At 46.3% G+C, this 21,298-nt stretch overlaps 1 protein-coding gene across 1 annotated transcript in view; it reads left to right on the top strand.

The window, feature by feature from the left end:
* The first annotated feature begins 12,567 nt into the window (after positions 1-12,567).
* The window catches only part of TFAP2D (transcription factor AP-2 delta), a 45,099-nt gene continuing 36,368 nt past the window's right edge, over positions 12,568-21,298 (top strand). Inside the window, exons 1-3 of the mRNA XM_066609676.1 lie at positions 12,568-12,606; positions 13,508-14,005; positions 17,301-17,361. Coding sequence (XP_066465773.1) covers positions 12,568-12,606; positions 13,508-14,005; positions 17,301-17,361 — 598 coding nt within the window. The remainder of the gene's footprint in view (positions 12,607-13,507; positions 14,006-17,300; positions 17,362-21,298) is intronic.

The raw sequence follows: 21,298 nt of genomic DNA, 5'->3' as shown, positions 1-21,298 counted from the left end.
ATTACTGAGGTTGCAGAAATGAACTCATAGTTTGTACTATCAGCATCCTCATTGTGAATCTCTGTTGGCGATTGTCAGAGAGTTATAAATAGCTCCTCCCTTCTCTATGTAAAACAAAAAATGGTAAAGGGAAAAATTCATCACAGAATCAAACCTTGTGGATATATAATTACCAGACTGCTGAAGACATGTTTTTCTTTTCCATACAATTTTTAATTGTTAATTTTTACTGATAATTCTGGGGAAAAAACCCTTGATTTTATTCATGAGCTGTTATGATCAATAGGGAAATTAAAATATGTTTTAAAAACATAAATACATAATCCCTGATGGACTCTGCTGTCTCTGAAGTAGCTGGCTTCAGTCTGGGGAATGCAGCAGATGCATTTTAATAGCAGAAAGGCATGAATTCTGAATCAGACAGGGAAAAATGTAAGCACTGGTTCCTTTGCAACTATCCTGGATTCTTGGGTCAATAAAAACCTCATGCTCCAAACCTATGAATAAATATGTGCTCAATGTTTTTACAAAAACACCGTAATCATAAAAACTGATCTATTCATGTTTTTCATGCTTTTGAGAATAGTGTGGCTTAAAAATATTAATAGAATTACACTTAAGCATAAGGAATATTAATAGTAAAACATATGCCTAGAAGAGCTGGAACAAAAAGAATACAAAATAATGAGTTATATTTAGAGAACGTTGACATTCACATTGAATGCTGACAATACAAATGAATCCTGTGATTGTGATACGATCATTCACCTGCCTCACTTGTTGGAGTTATCCTGGTGAATAGTGATAGCCTCATATAGGTGATTCTCAATACTGATGGGTTTCGCTGTCTTTATGGATAATCACAAAATTTTCAGGTTAACAGTCATGTTGTGATTAATGGAAACATGAATCAAACCAGGCTCATTCAGTTCAATTTTCATTCATTGTGACCATGAATTTCTCCCATAATACTCCAGACTGATGCATCATCTAAGGCAGCAGTTCTCAAACCTTCCAGTATCTGGAGCACTTTACACTCCTAAATGGAGTCTAGGGGAGCCCTGCTGGTGCATGCGCAGAGTCTCAGAGAGCCCCAGAGCACTGGCATATGCGTGGAGTCAAAGGCATAACACATTGCTTTGGTGCTGGAGGCAGCGATGGCATGACATCAAGTGACATAATGTCATGTCACTTCCAGGTTCTCCCCAGAGGAGAGGTGCTCACTGCAGCAGCTTGGTACTGCCCATTCTTTCTCCTGTGGAGGCCTACCTTCAAGGGGCATTGTGGTGGAAAACATGTTAGCTGCTAGGAAGAGATCTGGTGCTCCTTTTATTAAAAAAAAAATGAAAAGAGGGGAGCCTGACATTCTGCCACAGAGCAAGATAAGCTCCCCTGCCCTCTTCATGTTGACAATGAATGAGGAAATGAACATAGGGAGAATGTCATGAATGGGATTTTAACATCTTAACGATGAAACAGCAACAACAAAATAAATGGAGCACTGAATTTTAAAACATGAGCAAACTTCTGCAAACTGAGCTAAGATGCGCCAGAGAGACGCTATTATGTTTAACTGGGAGATAATAGCCCCTATTCATTCTGGTGAAGCATTCATTCCAGTGTTCCTCTTGTGTCCTTTTCTTTTAAGATTATGAACCCCTTTGTGTCAGGGAAGCAGCTCTTCATCCTTGTGTTGCGAACTGTTTAGTCAAAAAGTGGTTTATAAATATTCTTATTAAGCATCCTCTTACAGTGTTCTTGTGCGCCCCTCGTAACAGTCACCTGGGATTGCCAGCATGCATATGCAAATGTTTGCCAAACTTCTGTCACTCCAAAGTGGGAAAGCATCAAGTTATGACTCATAAACTAAGCAGCCAAATGTCAGGCTTATCTCTGAGTGAAGTCTTCTTATTAAATATGTGCCACAATCTTAATACTATTTAAACATACCATGGTGCTGTGTGTTTAATTAGAGAAAGAGACATGCTTGCTATTACTAGCGCTGCATAAAGATATGAGCACAGTAGATGATCCTCAATAATCTAAAGAACCTGACGCTGTATTATTTATTGGAATGTCTGCATCAATTATGGATGATCCTAATATAAGGTACATCTTTAATACATCACAGTCTACAGATGTTTTCATTCTTCACTACCAGAGAGAAGTTTAATGACTGGATCCTGCCTCAAAAATTGAAGTGCTTCTTGGAAACAATGTCAGTCTTGTTTTTTTTGATGGAGCAGGAATTTATTATCTGGTCTGGTATTCTCCCAGCCAGGATACTTGATATGGAAAAGTATGGTCAGGATATATTTGATGATTCAAAAGAGTTTGTGCAGAAAACTCTTTACCTGTGGCCATGGCCTATTTTTACATCTTTGAGTAGTTGGCTCACCCTCGTTTCTTAAAATCTATCAGCCCAATCCAAACTAAATGATGCTGCAGCAGCACTGGTGTGGGCTATGCTGCATCTCATGGGGGATTTTTGGCCGTTGTGTGGCTCATTAGGGTAAGGAGACATTTGTCCCCTTGCCCTAGGGAAGCCCTAGCAGTTGCAATGGGTCAACTCAGAGCTGGGCCAGCAATATCATTGGCACAAGTCTGTGTTGATCCATACAGGCCCAGGAAGGGGGTCTGGATTCATTACTACTGCTGAACCCACTTTCTTCCTGGATCTGATCTGCCCACCCAGCCTGCCCCATCCCCTCCCCATTCTGCCCTCCCATTCAACACTCTTGCTGCCCTTCCTCCACTCTGTTCCACCCCCTGCATCTGATTTACCAGCTCCAATGAACCTCTGTCACTCCATCGGCATGTACAGGAAGGCTTGGGCCTTTCCACTGGTGTGCCAGCTCCCCGCACTTCTGCAAAATGCTTTATAGTGCTTTTATAGTAGTCAGCACTAGCAGAACACAATTGGGCTGTAAAACAAGTGAAGTACAATTCCACTGTTGGTTGGCAACCTTCAGTCTCGAAAGACTATGGTATATAAGCCTATAGCACCCGGTATTCCTAGGCGGTCTCCCATCCAAGTACTAACCAGGCCTGACCCTGCTTAGCTTCCAAGATCAGAAGAGATTGGGCACTGACTCCCAAAACATTTGAAGGCACTTCCAGATGGAGGCCTTTGTGTGCATCCAGCACAACAGTTCAGCTTCAGTATTCACAAGCCAGTCCCTTTGAAGATAAACACTCTTCCCCATCTCTCTTACATAATGGTTGGAAATTCTGAATTAGAAGAGAATCACATAAGACTGGGGTGCATAAATATGATCTAGCTAGAATTGAATGTTTACCTACAATGCACCCTAGTCTGGTAACTTGAACTAGCATGGAGATTACATTCAAGTTTCAGTCTAATAAACAGCCAGATCCTGTGCTGCTCAGCGTTGGTGCTCCAGCCCCACCATCAGTGCTGGGCATTGTAAAAGTGCTGTAAGGCACTCCAGCACTGGCAGTAAGCGCGCTGTGCCAGCGGAGATGCCAGTGCCAGTTGGCACTGGGCTTCAGTGCTGAAAGAACTCCCAAGGACTGCCAGACAGCAGAGAGGCCTTTGGGGGCAAGGGAAGGGCAGGGGGAGGTCAGGGAGGGAGCGAAACTGGGCCGGGAGAGGGCAGGTGGAGGGTGGATCAGGCAGATTACATGATTAAATAAATCTTCCCTCACTAAAATAAAATAAAAATTCTTACACTTGGAAAGCTATGATTTGGCGCTTAGATCATTCCAAATTCTGTGTAAAGAAGGCTTTTGTTTAGTTTTAGATTTTGTGAAGTATTCAACCATGTCATTGCTGCTACCTTCAATCTGGACCTTCATACAGGTCAAAAACTGGTTTACCATCTGATCTACTGTTTGTGCAGACAGGAGGATATTTTTTGTTCCTCCCACTTTCTGGATTCTGCTCAATGAGCCACCCTTTCAAAACTGTGACAGAAGAATGTAAAGAAAGCTGCTATAGTGATTACATGAATAGAGACGTGTTCAATTTAAGAAATATTTCATTTTGTTGTACCAATTAATACAATGTTGAGATTAATTAAAGCATGCCTTTCTTCAGTCTACGCTAGGGAATGTTTACTACTCCAGAGACATACAGTTTGCAAAACAAGCAAAGTGGCATTGCAAGCTTGACCTTTCAGAACACTGTCACCAGCACCTTAGTCCATAACACATACCACATTTAGCAGCTACCATGAACTGTTTATTTTTTCTTACTAGAGCCAGGATGGTGTAGTGGTTCGGGAGTTGGACTTATCTCTTGAAAATCCAGGTTCAAATCTCTGATCAGCCATGAAGCTTCCCCATCGGCTTTGGACCAGTCATTATCTTTCAGCCCCACCTAACTCACAAAGTTGTTATGATGACAAAAGGAGGAAAGGAACTATGTACACCACGCTGTGAGCAATTTGGATGAAGAGTGGTATTTTTAAACAGTGAAAATTAAATAAATATAATTTGGGGTAGAATTTTCACCCCAGAGTGTATATTGGTTTTCCTCTTTTTTCTTCACTGAAGTGATTCTGAGAGGTTGCAAATTTGGAGTGAATATAGCTTAGGGCACAATCCTAACCAGCTTTCCAGCACTGATATAGCTGTGCCAATGCAGTATGCACTGCATCCTGCTGTGGAGAGGCAGTCAAAGAGGCTTCCTCAAGGTAAGGGCCTGTTTGTTACCTTACCTTGGATCTGCATTGCGGCTAGGCCAGAGCTGGAAAATTGGTTAGGATTGTGCCTTTAATTAATGTGGTCAATTTAATATGCAACTGCTTTATAAACAGGAGTATGATTAACTTTCTCAAAGGGACACTTAGGAGAGCATGCACAAATGTGTGTTTGCATGTAGCAATGGATTTTAATCAGATCAGGCTTCACTTAGATTGAAAAGGAAAAAAAAGAGTTCAAGGAAAATTGCAAGTGCAATGAAAAATATTTTGATGAATTATGACCTTAAAGCTCGCTGGCACATTTAAACACCCACTGATTTTAAAGAGGGATATCAAGCCTCAAAGGTGGGAAGAAAGTGCGAAAGAACAGAAGAAGCAGGCCAGTGTCATAATTGTCAACCTGGTTCATCATGGTGTCTGTAACCGAGGGCCCAATCCTATCCAATTTTCCAGTGCCAGTGCAGTCATGCTGGGGGGGGGGGGCACTGCATCCTGTGGTGGGCAGGCATTCACAACCACCTTCTCAAGGTATGGGTACATATGTTCCCCTACTTTGGGGTTGCATTGCGGTTGCACAGAAAACGCACAGAAAAAAATTGTACAGAAAAGTTGGATAGAATTGGGCCCTAAGTCAATATTTCGCAGTACAGGCTGGAACTACACCTGTGGTCTAAGCAGATCTGCCATTAATGATCTTGGAAAAGTTCCCAAAGACAGATAGCATGATCTGGTATAATAAAGGATTAGAAAGAATTTTTATGGAAGACACCATGACCGTATAGAGCAGCAATTTTCAGCCTTGTTCATTTCATGGTACACTGAGAAGGCACTAAAATTATCAAAGCACATCATATATCCCCCAATGGCCCTACTAATAAATGACCCTCCCCCAAACTCCTGTGGCACACCTGCGGACCATTGACAGCACACCAATGTACTGTGCCACAGGAATGGTTGTGGTGCACTGTGGGATAAAGCAGTTCAGGATCATTAAAAGGCTCCATTCAAACCCATTGTTGATATATTTAGTTGAACAAGACCTAATTAATAAAGCAATGGGCAAAGATATCCCAGTAAATTGGCATGTAATTGTCAGAAAATAAGGAAATTGAATCAAGGAGCTGATGAGGGAATAATATAGAAAATAAATCCTTCCTTACTTTTCGAAGACAAATATGCTTTGAAATCCAACCATACATTGATATCTCTCCAGCCACTTAGCCCAAGAATATGTTAAAAGTGATAGGTAGAAGTAAGATTTCATTCTAGCATCACTGGAGACTACTGGAGGTGATATTTGGAGAGACTACAGTACAAACCCAGAGGCAGTTCTTACCAGTTGGAATTGTGAATGCCAGCAAATGGCTCTGTTGATTAGCTGGACAGAAATCTTCATGAGAATATTTTTGGAATGATTTTCAAAGTACTGGAGATATCAGGTGATGTTTTTGTTTTAATGTTTCACGAATGTTTAATGTTTCACTGTATATTCATTTATAATTGGCTAAACATATAGCTTCTCTGACCCATTCTGTTGCTTCTGAACTTCAGGTGATGAATTTGTTACATAAGCAAATACTTGTTCAATGTAAGAAATTGCATATGTCCCAGCCTTATGTAAGCCATCAGATATATCATAAATACATTTCTAATTTGTGTTTGTGTGCATGCATACATGAAGTCCATGGGAACTGCCATTCTGGAAATCCATGATGCATGAACATAGAGACTGGTTCATTTCTCATACAACATACTGTACTAATCAGTACTCTGTCTATTTTTTTATAGGAGTGATGGCTGTTAGGACTGGTTCACATATGTACATATTTATCACCTAAAAACCACAAAATCACACCATGAATGGGCCATCACAGATAGCTCCAACATTACCCCACATCACTTTCTATATACTGGATGCTTTCTTATGGCTCCAGGTCACACATTCAGCTCAGGAGTCCATCATTAGGCAAGGAGCCTTGCACATCTGTTTGAGAGCTGGATCATAATACACCCATTGCGTACAAAACAGTCAAAAACAGATAACAATACTAGGAAACTGAAGAAGGGTATGGACTTCCCTCAGCCCCCAAAAAGAAAAGAAGGTTAGAGCGGAATGTGCAACGAGTGACAAATACCTGTACTGTACTGTCAATCCAAAAGACTGCATAAGGAGATAGTACTGACTTGGACTGCTTCTAGTGAAAACTAGGACAAAGTTCCCCTTTTCTTCCTGGAAGACATTTTAAAAAATCACCAGTTGGGAACTGAGGCTACAATGTGCCCCATGGAACACAATGGGACTTACTTCTGAGTAGACATGTATAGGCTTGTGCTGTAGGTTGTGTTTCCCATTCACTCTCTATATTCTTCTCTTCCTTTGTCTATCTTTATATGAGGGTGGGGGTTGTAATTTCCTTGACCAAGAGATCTGCTGCTGTGGGCCACGACTGTGGCTGTCACAACTTCTGCTACTGTATCACAGTTCATCAATAGGCATGGCAGAAATCAAACAACTCATTTCCTCCCTGTTGTTATATTTAGGAAGAGGACAGGAGACAGGTTCAGTCTCTCCAGCGCCACCCTTCCACGAACGACAGAGGGATCTCTTCTGTCCTTCAGCCGAACACCTTGGGGGCTAGGTTCACGATGATGGGTCTGAGTGATCGTTTGTACCGCATGTGTAAAAGGTGTTGGCCAAACACTCTTCAGGCTTAACACCCGTTTCATTTTATTATAGCGTGTCAGCTTTTGGCCTTTAGTGCTACAAGTAGAGGTGTTTGTTTCCTCTGTGTAAGATGGGCTTACACCCCCAAGTCTTACTGAACACAATGGGCTTACTTCTGAGTAAGGCAAACAACACTGTTTTCAGTATACCTCTAGCCATAAGGAAACTGAGGAGCATCTCCGGAGCTAAGCGCACACCAAGTATTCTTCTGAATGGAGCACTTGACTGTTCAGCGAGCTTTCTTCTCCGCAAAGTCAACGGTGGGAATTTTTTGCGTAGGGAAGGGCATGGAGGCGCGTGTTCAAAGCCCGGCCTTGAAAGGTTTTAGCCCGTTCCCGGGGGTGGGGGGGGGGGGGAGGCTGTTCACACAAGTCAGGCAGATGCGTGTTAATGATGACCTTGGCTGAAGCGAGACGGAAGAGACTTGTCGAGCAGCCTCCGGAGAACTAGAAAACAGAGACACGCGTCTCTGCGTTGCTCCGTCCAGCCACAGAAATGTGCCACCAGGTTGCTCCCTAGTCACGTCCTGTAGCTTTTCTGGGGCTGCACTGCGATACACTCTTCCAGGGAAGTAAGTCCCAGTGTACTCCGGGGGAACTGCCAATACATGTCTACAATGCATGTCTACTCAGAAGTAAGTCCATGAGACTCACTCCCTGGCAAGTGTGGCTAGGATCGCTGCCCTGCGTTCAGAGCAGACTGCGCTCCTAGAGTACTTATCACTCTGTCGCAGCCCCTCTCCTTCTCTTTCGAGTTATTATAGTTTGCAGAGTTTTTTTGTTTGTTTGTTTTTTTCCTGGAGTATAAAAAAAAAAAATTATGGTCGTTTCTAAAGGAATAAGCGCTGAAAGGGGAGGTGGATCAGGAAGGGCAGGAGGGAGAGGGGTTTGCAGGCGAGTAGGGCTGCTCTACTGTCTGGGCAGAGTAGGCTCAGGGAGGAGGGCCCACCCGGGTGTCTATTTCTTCTACAGCCCCGCGAAGCTTCCCAGGAAAGCAGAGCTTCCCCCAAGGAAGGCCCTGCTCTCCACACACGCCTCGCCTCTCCCCCCCCCCCCTTTCCTCCAGCTCAGGGCGGCCAGAACTGGAGGAAGGGCTCCAGCAAATGAAATGACCCTTGGCACGCCTGTGAAACCCCACACCGAAGGTCTGCCCTGGTGCCTACTCTGGATGCCAAGCCCAGGATCACTTGCAGGAGGCACTGCCCTTCCTTGGAAGGACTGGTGAGGAGCAGAAGAGGTTCCACAGCCCTCAGTCCACTTCTGAATGGACGTGTGTGTGTGTGGGAGGGGGGGTATTCAAACTTGTTTAGAGACTGGGGGCCCAACCCTATCCAACTTTCCAGCACTGCTGCAGCTGTAGTAATGGGGCATGTGTTGCATCCTGGATTGTGGGCAGTCGTGGAAGCCTCCTCACAATGAAGGAACATTATTCCCTCACCTAGGGGTTCCATTGCAGTTGCATCGGTGCTGGAAAGTCGGATAGGATGGGGCCCTGGATTTCTTGGGAGGAGATGGTGACGCCGTGTAGGTATCAGACTTGGTCTGGTCGTGGGGGTGGGGGGGTGCAGCTGGTTGCCTTCAACTTTCCCTCCAGGCAGAAACATTTTAGCAACGACTGTTGGGTTCATTCTGTTGGGAACTCGCTGCGGGCCGGCGGGGTGGGGGAGGCGTGAGGCTGTGCAGGTTTGGTGTGCTGAGGGGAGGGAGGAGTTAATGCCCCCTCCTGAGCAGTTCTCAGCGGGGCGAGGAAGTTGGTTGCGCGCCCAGGAAACTCTCGGTCCTCTCTCCGAACCGGGCTGAAGAAAAGCGAGCACTCCCTCAGCCAGGCTAAAGATCGGAAAGCAGGCTCAACAGGGGGAAGTTCTCAGCTATAGGGCAGGACACAGATGTTCCCCGCCCCCCACTCACTTTCCGTGGAGCCGGGTTGCAACTTTCTGCGACTATGGGGAACGTCGATGGAAGTGCAATCCTATAGCAGACGGGAAGAACCGTGGCGTTACCCCCCTCTCTCTTATACACACACAGAAACTCTCTCTCTCTCACACACACACACACACACACTCTCTCTCACACACGCATTCACACACAGACAGTCTCTCTCATACACACAGAGAGACTCTCTCCCTCTCTCACACACACACACAGACACGCTCTCTCTCTCATACACACACTCAAACACTCTCTCTAACACACACACACACAAACAAACACGTACACTCTCATACGCACTTTCTCACACACTCATACACACACTCACACACACACACTCGCACACTCTCTCACACACACAAACACATACACTCTCTCTCATACGCACTCTTTCTCACACACACTCTCTCACACACACAAACTCTCTCTCTCTCACTCACACACACACACACACACACACACACAGACTCTCTCTTTCTCTCTCCAAGATAGATTTTATCTTCAAACTCAATGGAGCCAACTTCCACGTGAGTATACTTGTGGTCAATGCACAATGCACCCACACTTCAATGCACCCTCAATGCACCCACACTTCACACTCCAACCCCCCCCCCATGAGAGCCCCACCTCCACACACCCTGCGCGAAGACGCCTTGAAAGCAGGGACCTGACTTCAGAGCAGCTCTACTTTGAGGGTCCAGTAGGCAAGTTGCGCCCCCCCCCCCCCGAGTGTCAGGGAAATCCATGAGATTTCACCAACTCTTCAGGCTGGGCTCCTCAGCGCATTTCCTGGGAAGGGTGCCATGGAAATGAATGGGGCTTCTTCCTGCGCCAAGGCGGCGTTTAGGATTGAGCCGTTACTCCTGAGAGTCTGAGTGGGTCGTCAGGACGCGCTTGCAGGGTGCCTGTCATCTTTGGGACTGCCTGGCTGCCTTTTCTTTCCGTGCCTAACTTGCGGGCTGCCAAGGCGTTTGGGCGCCCCGCAGTGCCCCCGCACAGGAAACCGCGCCCTCCTTGTAGGGCTGGGGCTGTGATGCGTCGCCACCAGCCGGGGTGTGGCGAGCCCTCCTGATGATTCCGGGAGGCTGATCGCCCTCCCGTCTGGTGGGCGAGGCAGACCCTTGAAGAGGAGACCAGCCGGGCGATGTGTCACTATCGCTTCCTGAAGACGCCTCCACGGGTGCTGGGGGTGGAGGGCTGCTCATTAATGCGGATCCCGTGTTGTTCGCTGGACCAGGTTCCGACGTGTTTCCAGGGGACCGCCCCGCCTCATTGGCTGATCAACTCGCTCATCATCTTCACCTCCACCAACTTGGACCATGACCAAGCCTTGCCAAAGAAAAGACCCGTCGGAGATCGCAGGCGTTCATGGCACTTGGTGTCTCGCATGGAAGGAGCGAGGCTTCTCTGCACGGCTTGCCTGGCGTGGCGGAGTTTCACGGGCACCATCTCCACACCACTGGACTCGGGAGGCAGAGGGTGTTCGCTGCTGACGCCTGGATAAAGGCGCTTTTCCCCTCCAGACGAGGCGTGCCCACTCTAGTCGTGCGCCTTTGTCCAGTGGTATAAAGAGAAGGGGGCTGAATGACAGCCTGCCTGAACGGGGAGATGCCCAGGAACCCTCCCCAAACCTGGACCTTCCAAAAGAGCCACCTGTCCCTTGGCCTGCGGCTCCTGGTTAAGACAACTTCGCGGCTGAAGCACTCAGAAGCCCAGCAAATTCAATGGCCATTAAAAGCCAGTCGCACCCGCTTCTGTCTCCCTGGCTTGTAGTCTCAACTCGCCATCAGCAGCGGCGACCACTTACCCAAGCTCCTTCCTGCCAGCTTGGACAACGGGCACCTCGCAGCAGAAACAACCCCATCAAGGCATAAATGTACACACGCACACTCTAGACTAATCCTATTCACACTTTCCTGGGAGTAAGCCCCATTGACTCTAATGGGACTTACTTCCGAGCTGACATGCATAGGATTGGGCTGTGAGATAGGAAACAGAACATACACCTCCGCTCTCGGAAATTTACTCGGGGCGTATGGTTGTAGAGAAATGTCATTTAAAACACCTCAGCGTCTTACTCCACCAAAAGACGTCCACCAAATTAATTTTCCGCACCCCCCAAAAGATGCTCTCGTCGCACCCCCAAATATACTTGCCAAGCTGAAAAAGCTGCGAGTCTTTCTCGCCTTCTTTTCTACCTCCAGCTTTTTTTTAATTTTATTTTCTCAATGCCATTAGATGTAAACGTGCGTTTTTATACACACGCTCACACAATCGCCATATCATCCACACTTTGTGTGCACATATAGAAAAGGCAACCCAGTGACACAGGTTTCATACACGTCCATTTCTTGGAAATGCTCCTTTCGAACCGTCTGTGTGTGTGATTTCATCTAGGTTTCCCCCTATTAAAAGGTTGGGCTGGGGGGGGCGGTGGATTGAAATTCGGTCCCTTCTTATTCTTTTTAAAAGAAATCTAAACGCATCGCCTTAATTCAGGGGGGAAAAATAGCCCAGTAAACATACACCCCAAACGTCTGTTTTTGGTCAATATTGAAAATAGTCTACAAACCAGGAAGAAGGAAGACTTACCTAATGAAAAAGATGATCTCAATTAATCTAGATTGTTTTATATATGAGATCTGGGTCTTCCCAACAGAATGTGCCTAAAAGGCCCCTTTCGAAGAGATCAGGTCCCACATTAGGCTGGGGAAGGGGAAAAAAGCGTTCTAAAAGAGTGGAGGAAAAATGTATAAAAACGTTGAAAGAACCTCGAGTTCCTTATTAGGCGAAGATACAATATTTATTCCTTGTCTCATGGGATGAAGCTGCTCTATCTATTGTCCTCCCAGTTCTCAGTGCTGATGCTTAATTTTCAAAACTTCTATATTACCAAGGGACCTACGACATCAGCCAAAGAAATACCCAGCAAGTACAAAATCTGATCCGGGGAGCTGCTTTTGTGCAGAGGGGAAAATTGTTCCTACAGGTTTTTAAAACGGTGTACGGTGGAAAAAAGCTGGAGCTCTGTGCAGGCACATTGCAAAGCCTCTTTGTGTTTAGATAGGAAGAGTCTAGAAATATAGATATATACACCTATTTTTTTTGATGTAGGGACAACGGGAGATGGCTGTATTTTTTTGATTTTTAAAAATTACTGTCGGCTTCGTGGTTTGTTTGGTTCTGTTCTTTCCTTTTAAATTTGGAGAAGGAATTTAATCCTGAGCCTCTTTGCGGAGAACCCAAAATGTCAACTACCTTTCCAGGACTCGTCCACGATGCGGAGGTATTTTGTGTGAGAGGGAGAGAGGGAGCGTGTGTGTGTGTGTGTGTGTGTGTCTGCGTGTGTGTGTGTGTGTGTGTGTGTGTGCGTGTGTGCGTGTGCCTGTGTATGGTCGAGTGTGCCTGTGTATGGGTTGTTTCCATTTTTTTGTTAATCCACATTGGACCGTTACATTTAATTATAATCCGGCTTCAGAGAGAACTTGGAGAAGTAAAAGGCGAAAATTCGTTATGACATCTGTCGCCGGGGAAGGGGCAAACCCATTGCCTGGTTCCAGTGGGTGCCGAAGCGAACGCAGACCAGTCCCCCCAATACTATCATGAGCTGGGAAGGTGGCGGAGAGGGTTCCCAATAGCCAGAAACACCGCTCCAAGGCTGGGGGCCGGGAGACGCTCCACTCCCACTCAGGTGGTGGGAAGGGGGGATTTGGCTTGTCGAGATCCAGGCACACCGGGCGATGGCTGCCTGGCCTCGATAGCGCCGGAGAGTGAGGGAAGCCGGCGGAGGAGGATTTGACCCGCTGTTGGGCGCTCGCTACGACTATGGAGTGGAGCAACTCTTGTGCTGGGGGACTCCTGGGCTCAGCGTCCACCAGCCCAGCGAAGCAGCAGCTCTGTTGCGATCCTGGGTGGATTCCTCGCTCTCATATGTAGGGGTCCCCCTTTCTCTCCCTCTCGCTCTCTCCCTTTAAAAAAAAAACAAACAACCAGCACCACCAGCAACTAGCAGAGACCTGCCTGGTCCCTACTCCAGGTGTTTGGGGCAGAGATTCGATGGAGAGTGTGAAGAGCAGAGGAGCGGTGGCCAGGGGGGAGAGCGATGCGGGACAGGGGGCTTCGGAGCCACGCTCTTTTCAATGACCAACCTCCAGTATTTGGGTTACCTTCTCCCTTCTTCCTTTCAGATACGTCATGACGGATCAAACAGCTACCGTTTGATGCAGCTGGGATGCCTGGAGTCTGTGGCCAACTCCACCGTCGCCTACTCCTCCTCGTCGCCGCTCACTTACTCCGCCACCGGCACTGACTTCGCGTCCCCCTACTTCTCCACCAACCACCAGTACACCCCCCTGCACCACCAGTCCTTCCACTACGAGTTCCAACACAGCCACCCGGCCGTCAACCCCGACGCCTACTCCTTGAACTCTCTCCACCACTCGCAGCAGTACTACCAGCAGATCCACCATGGAGAACCCACCGACTTCATTAACCTGCACAACGCCCGGGCGCTCAAGTCCTCCTGCCTGGACGAGCAGAGGAGGGAGCTGGGCTGCCTAGACGCTTACCGGCGCCACGACCTCTCTCTTATGAGCCATGGCTCCCAGTATGGCATGCATCCCGATCAGAGACTCCTGCCAGGACCGAGCCTTGGGCTGGCCGCCTCGGGAGCAGACGATCTGCAGGTAAACCGCATGCACTTCCCGAAGGGAGCTCCCCACATTGTTGCCCCAAGACCGCACCCCCCAGGGGTCCGGAGAAAGCCCTAGCCTCTTGGCCAAGCGCGAGGAAGGGTCTGCCTCCTGGGCAAAGAGTCCTTTTTCCCCACTGGGGAGCCACCCAGTCCCCTCACCTGTGGCCGAGAGGTGACTGGGGCAATCCAGGGACCTGTGGCTGGCAGAAAGTTGGTTTCCCTAAAGACAGTCCTTCCCTCAAGTAACCTAGGGTCCAATCCTATCCAGCTTTCCAGTGCTGAGGCAACTCTGCCAATGGAGTGGGGGAGGCAGTCAGGGAGGCCTCCTCCGGGTAAGGGAATGCTTGTTCCCTTTCCTCGGGGCTGCATTGTGGCTGCATCAGCACTGGAAAGTTGGGTAGGATTGGGCCCCTAGTCGCCTGCGGAGAACTGAAGGGGGGGGGAGGCAGGCAGATCTGTTGCCTACTCACCCAACAAATAAAATAAATAGTCACAGCAATATTGTCTGGGCAAGCGAGGAAGGAGACTGAAAAGTGTGCGTGCGTGTGTGTGTGTAAAATATGGAACTAAGTCTGCATAATCTCTGGATCTTACATCGTGTAGCTCGACTTTCCTCTCTCTCTCTCTCTCTCTCTCTCTCACACACACACACACACACACACACACACACACACACACACACACACACACAAGATTGGGAAAATCAGGGAGTTGGAGAGAGGTAACATTCCATTCTGGCCCGCAGGTCAGGCAGGCCGTGCTCTCAGTCCCTCCTTTTAGCGAGTCCTGCCCGTTTCATTTCGTTGGGGTGTCGTTTCCCCTCCTCAGAAGACGCGTTTGAAAACCGTTTAGTGCCCTTTTTCAGACAAAAGACGGGGTCTTTCTCTTGGCACCAGAAAATATATATTTGATCCCCCCCCCAGTCAAAGAAAGGCCTCTTACGCCCTTTCCAATCTAGCAAGACTCAAGTGATTGGGATGTGCCAAGAACCCTTCACCAAAACCTGACTTTCTACATTGAAATGCGTTCCATAATTTTCTATGCTTTTCTATGCTTTTCTATGCTTTCTTTCTTTCTTTCTTTCTTTCTTTCTTTCTTTCTTTCTTTCTTTCTTTCTTTCTTTCTCCATCTTCAACAAGGGCTTCCCTTATGTTCCTCCTCATCACTCCTTCTCCCAAATCTGCCATTCACTATTTAACTTCGCTAAGACCCCTTTACTCCCTTTTTTTACAACCACGTCTGCTGCTGATTTTTTTTTAAGCTGTACAATTTTTTTTTCTATGTGGAGGACAAAGCCTTGTATTTTTTTTCCCCTCGAAAGGAGGGATTAGAGACGTTTGCAAGGCAGCACACAATGACTAAATCCTGCGCAAAAAGCACCATAGTTTATCCAATTTTCGACTTAGTGCCATTCAGCTGGTCATTTATGCGATGTCATCCGACCAAACAACATGTTTCCCCTCTCCCCTCCCTTTCCAAGAGTTAGAAGGTAGATCAGTTCTGGGAGCTCATTTTCAAAATAAAAATTAAAAAAAAAAAGATAAAGGGGGAGGGAGAGAATAATCTAACAGGGTTTGCTTCTTTGTGTTTGAACGTTGATTTTTCTTTCTTTTTTTTAAATGCAGACAAGTCAAATTAAATAGCACTTCAGTTTTTTTTAATTGTACATGATAATATCGCCATTTTACATAACTACAACAAAATTACACCAGAGATCATCATCATCTTCATCGACACCACCACCACTTCATTCTTTGCGCCTGCTGACTGGGAGATTTAGGAAGTGGGTCTCAGGGATGGGGGCAACCCCCTCTTGGCTGAATTTGCTTCGCTCTTTCTCCGAGAGGCTTGAAAATCTTGCTCAGCCTACCTCCAGACGTTGGACAGGGGCTAGACGGGGCAGGCAGGGCTTGAGGAACAACCACCCCAACAGAGGGCTCCGAAGCGGCCCTTCAGCCTCTCTCTTTTCTCTTTCGCCCCCTCCACTTTCTGCATCAACATATGCCTCATTTCCAATGCAACAAATGTAAATATACTTTGCCCTGCTCAGAATGCTAAGTGAAAGTCCAATAGTTTAAGTCAGCCTAACAGATGCAAGGAGTCTTGGAACCGGAGTGGGCATCTTTGAGTCCCCTAAAAAGATTTTCCACGGGCAACAAAGAAAACTGTCACACCTTTTCCCATCACCGCTCTAATTTATGCTCAGTCGCCCAGTTTTTTTTCCATATTGATTTCATAATCACTTTAAGGCAGAACACTTAAACTCAAAAGAGGCCTTGAAAGGGGGGTTTTCTAGGCCAGCCTCAATATGGCGAAAACGGGGGTGGGGGGGCGAGGAGAGGTTGTTTTTGTAAAGTGGGGTTTTTTATTATGCACCGACTCTTTCTCCGCATGTACTTAACTCTTCACGGGCTGTTGAATAGGTTAACACCCTTAAAGGCCTCTTTCATGTCCAATACCTCGTTGTTTGTAAAGGAAAATGCGTCTTTTAACACATTTCCACTGGGCAAAAGGATTTAGGGCTTGTCTTGGAGGAATCTCTCTCTCTCTCTCTCTCTCTCTCTCTCTCTCTCTCTCTGTGTGTGTGTGTGTGTGTGTGTGTGTGTGTGTGTGTGTGTGTGTACACACAAAGGGAGAAAAATATATTTAGGAGGTTGACTATGTAGAAAGGTCTTGGTGCGCACTTGCGACGGCCTATGAAGGTGTTGCAGTCCACAAGCACTTTAAGAGCAACCTGCCCTATTAACTTACTGTAATGGTTGCGTTCTGCTGCTCCAGTCTAGTCCTCCATAAGGTTGGGGAACATGCGCGCTTCTATATGCATAACCCCATCTCTGTTTCTGCAACCTGACAGTAAATCCGTGACATATGAGCGCCACACACTCACAGAACACGTTAGAAATCATCCGCACTCCAGAGCTGGAGGAGGTGTATGGCCACAGATTCCTCATTTGTGGTTATTGTCATTTTCCCCCCACCAAGATATCTCTTCGGAAACCTTTGTGTATCCATACACTCACTCTCTTCCTCTTTGTCTGCCTGCCGATCATCCAGACAAAAGAAGACCATCATAACACACACAACGTGGTGAAACCAAGTCTTAGCCCTGGAAAGAAGCTGCCCTTTCCTACTGTCCTGAAATGCACCACCGAGTTAGAGATTTCCTAGAGATCTCACTTGCCACCTGAGCTCAGTCTCTCCTACAGCAAATATCGCTAGACCCGTCAAACCCCCCTCGTTACCCGTAGGGCTTCAGATCTCATCTAATTTTATTCTCTTTGTTCAAGGGTTCAGTGGAGGCCCAGTGTGGGCTAGTGTTGAACGGCCAAGGTGGAGTCATAAGGAGAGGTAAGCAAGTTGCAAAACCTGGGTGTGTGTGTTCGTGTACTTCTTTACTACTCATTGTAATACGATGCTAAATATTTCCTCTAATAGGACCAACAATAGGTCCTAAAAACAAATGAATGAATCCATAATGGTTTTTCTTGCATGGTCTCCCTCCCCATGGAATTCTAAGGCCTCTCAGAGATCTGCTGAGAAAGGGAAGCGTCTTAGAACAAACATTGTGTTCTGAAGATTCTAGGCGGCTCTTTATTCATTTTTGGGTAGAACCATGAATGAAAGACAAATCCTGTTTTCCGCCCACTTGTTTGACCTCGTGATGCTATCTTCCCATCTACCTTCTCTGTTTCAGTTTGTTTAAACGTGTTTTGGAAACGTTTGGGCTTACAGCCCAATCCTGTCCACACTTTCCTGGGAGTAAGCCCCATTGATTCTAATGGGATTTACTTCTGAGTAGACATGCATAGGATTGGGCTGCCAGTCTGCTCCTGAAAGTAATTGTCAGAGAAAGGCGAAAGGTTTGGGGTGACTTGAGAGAAGCTGTAGGGCAGAAACGCAGCAGAGTAAAAATAAACCAGAAAAGCTTTCTTCGATCTTATTAAGCTTTCTTAATATCTGAAGCCTGAATTATTGCGTATCGGGATCGATCATAACTGTACATTTCAAACCTAAACGCATTAGGTGGGCGGGTCAGTTGATTAACTGGTGTTAATGAAAACTCTTTTCGAGTTTAGAGAGAGATTCAACTCTTTGTGAGGATCATGTCTTAGTCATAATGCGGGTTAAGAAGTTTAAAAAGAACATAATTTTTATCCAGGATGTAGACCAGGTGTTGAGCATTATTTGAGTAATTGTTTGAGTGTGTGAGTGTGCCTCCCTGCCATAATGTGTGTTTTGGTTCCCCCCTCCCAACTGTCCACCAATGAAATATGATAACCCTGATTTCCCCCAGATGTATTCAACTTATTAATATGAGTCTGAGTAAATGCTCCATGGTGGGATAAATAGTGGTGGTTTTCATTTGATTAATGCTGCTGAAGAGTTATTTTCACCCGGTAGAGCCACAGGTACTCTCACAGCCAGATAATGGCTCATAAAACCACCCAAAACACATTTCTTGCAAGTAAACTCAATGGGAATTAATGGAGCTGTTTCAGTTGAACTGACAGGGTTTAATTTGAAGTAATCTTGTACTTACTCTAAGTATTTCCTTGCCTATTCCTGTACATATCCGCTGATCTCATGCTTGAACGGTAATTTAGTATTCTGCTTTGGGGCTGGTTTTAGTCGAGTGGCCTTCAAGAAAACATGAGCCAAAATGAGAGAGGAAATATTTTTAGTCTTGATCTATAAATAGCTGAATAACAAAACTTATCATAAGAATCGTAAACACCCCGGTGGAGAAATGTCTTCTGAGTCCAGCGAGTCCACAGTCATTCCGAAGGAATCGTTAATTCGAGAGGCGGTGGGTAGCTTGCTATTTGGTGCTGAATGGACAGCTCCTTACGGAATCACTGTTCAAGCGTCAAGGAAGCAGTCCACTTAACGCCTGGGGTTGCTTTCCAGTTTCTTAGAGCCAGTTTCTTAGACCCTAAATGCCTGACGTTTATGTCGCTTTAGGCTAGAGTCCTCCTTAAAAGTAAGGACCATGGAAAGCTATGGGATTTCCATCTGAATAAACGCATGGGAGTATTAACACCTCCATCCTGGATCAGTGGAATGCACTTCTAGGTTAAGTGTAATGTCAAGTATTGTTCCATTTCTTGTTCCAAACTTGGAATATTTCACTGAATCGCAAACCGTGTTTGCATTCATCCCTCCCTTTTATTTAAGGCTGCACCCTTTTGTTTATGAGGAATCATTTCACACTTTTCCTAAGTGGTATTATTTATGTGATCAAAAAGGCAAGGAAAAGGCAAAATGTAATTAGAGGTAAAGGCTGCATGAAATTGATCTGAGAGCAGCAGGAAGTTGCAGTCTGAAATGGGAGAGTGGGCCTTTTTCGAGAATAAGTGACATAAATTATAGTTGGCAATAAATTGTAGCTTCCCATTCAAAAACCACCCCTTCCCCCTACAAAAGAGGAATTTATATTTTGATTCCTTGAAATTCAGTTCATGTTAATTATAACCAAGTGCTGAGCTGGATTGTTACAGAAGAAACAGGGAAAGACTGGATTGCCATCAACTGGGACATGTGTCTGTACTGCTTGACTGGACTCTAATCTCCCAGTTGAAGGAGATTTTCTTATCCCGTCCTTATTGAGTTGATGCAATTCCATCTTCAGTCTCTTTCCTGGTAAGGAGCTTCCAATTACCTGAGTGGCTGATTGTAGTTAAGAAAGACTGCTGTACACCTCCCTCCCTCCCTCCCACCCTCTCCATTATTTCAAAAGGCCATCCAGTTATTCAAGGATTTAAAGATTGATGGCAAAAGAACTCCAGCATGAAACTGGAAGGTTGGTTCTCGACTGATCTGAAGAGCTGAACGGCTCTGGTACCCCATCTCTCGGTGAAGTCGGAGGCTGGTATCAAAGGCGAACGCTCACGTTTCACATGCCTGTTCAAAATACATAATAAATATTTTGTCCGACTTCGCAAAAAGAAGTGTTAGCAACCAAATCAAAACACTACTGCCTAAGCCTCAAGGAGTAAATCAGTCAGGCATCCTTCTCCCCAATCACCAAGTCAGGAAAAACGTGTTAGACCTGGTCCTCTAATATTATAATGAATTTAAGAAGGATGTGAGGTTTCTGGAAGGAAGGAAGGAAGGAAGGAAGGAAGGAAGGAAGGAAGGAAGGAAGGAAATTCGACCACAAAAAGGCATAGGAAGGAAGAGAAAAATAGGAAGGAAAGGGAGAGGAATGTTGAAAGAACGAGCTTTAAAGAGAGAAGACAAGACTAGAAAGGAAGAAGGAATGGAGCTTCTGAAACAGGCATTTAAACAGGTGGGGAAATCAAATTGATGGGAACGAAAAGGAACTAGAAACTAAATAAGTACTGAAAAATACGTAGGGTGTATGCAGAGTAAAACAGAGAGACAGGAAGAAGATGAGACTTGGAGGAAAATGTGTCTGTTTCCAACTGTCCCTCGGCCTCTCCAAGCGAGATGGTCCTATTGTTCTCCGAAAGGAAAGCAATGAACCAAACCCACCCCGCCCCAGCTCCTGGATCCAAACACGTATCTCCCCCAGAAGCAGCCGCGACCTGCCTCTTCCTCTGCCTTGGCCCACCGCAGCGGAGACACTGTTGGGCCCCCCGATTTGGGGCTTTCGCTCTTTAATGAGGCTCGGGAAAGAATCGCCTTTTCTGGGGCGCGCGTCGGGGGGGGGGGGGGTAAGAACAGAACTTCAGAGCCGGGGAACTAATTACCAGCCAGAGCCAATATTTGCCACCGATCCGGTGGCCGAGCTCCCAGCGCGATCAGTTCTAGTTAATGGTGTGCAGGATTTCGCCCGGAGCTGCGCTCCTCGCACCATCACAACCAATAATCTTGACTTTACCTACTGCGAGCGTATCGATGGCTTCTCTCGCCTCGGGCGCCTGCTTTGATATGGAAATGTTTGCGAGGACCCAAATTCTGCAGAGATCATATTAATGTTGTACATACAGGCGGGCGCAGCTTCGCCTTAAAAGTTGAATATTCAGATCGCCCGTTTCAAAAGAAATCACAGGCGAAGGAACGAACCTTCTACTTACAGGAGTCCTCCGCATTTTCTAATGAGAAAAACCTCACCTCTCCCCCCCCTTCAATCTCTTTCCCCTTCCGCATTTCCCCAACCTGCTTCCCACCCCCACAGGGCTCATCAGAGACCAGCTCTCTCTCTCTCTCTCTCTCTCTCTCTCTCTCTCTCTCTCTCTCTCTCTTAGGAATTCCTCTCTAAACTACAAATATCAATCTGGACCTGGCTCTATTAATGATTGTTATTAATCCTAGCACTATT

The sequence above is a fragment of the Tiliqua scincoides genome, chromosome 1 (assembly GCF_035046505.1).
Source record: "Tiliqua scincoides isolate rTilSci1 chromosome 1, rTilSci1.hap2, whole genome shotgun sequence".
In the NCBI taxonomy this organism is placed as follows: Eukaryota; Metazoa; Chordata; class Lepidosauria; order Squamata; family Scincidae; genus Tiliqua; species Tiliqua scincoides.
Note: the sequence above shows the minus strand (reverse complement) of the source record. Positions and strands in the feature narration are given on the sequence as shown.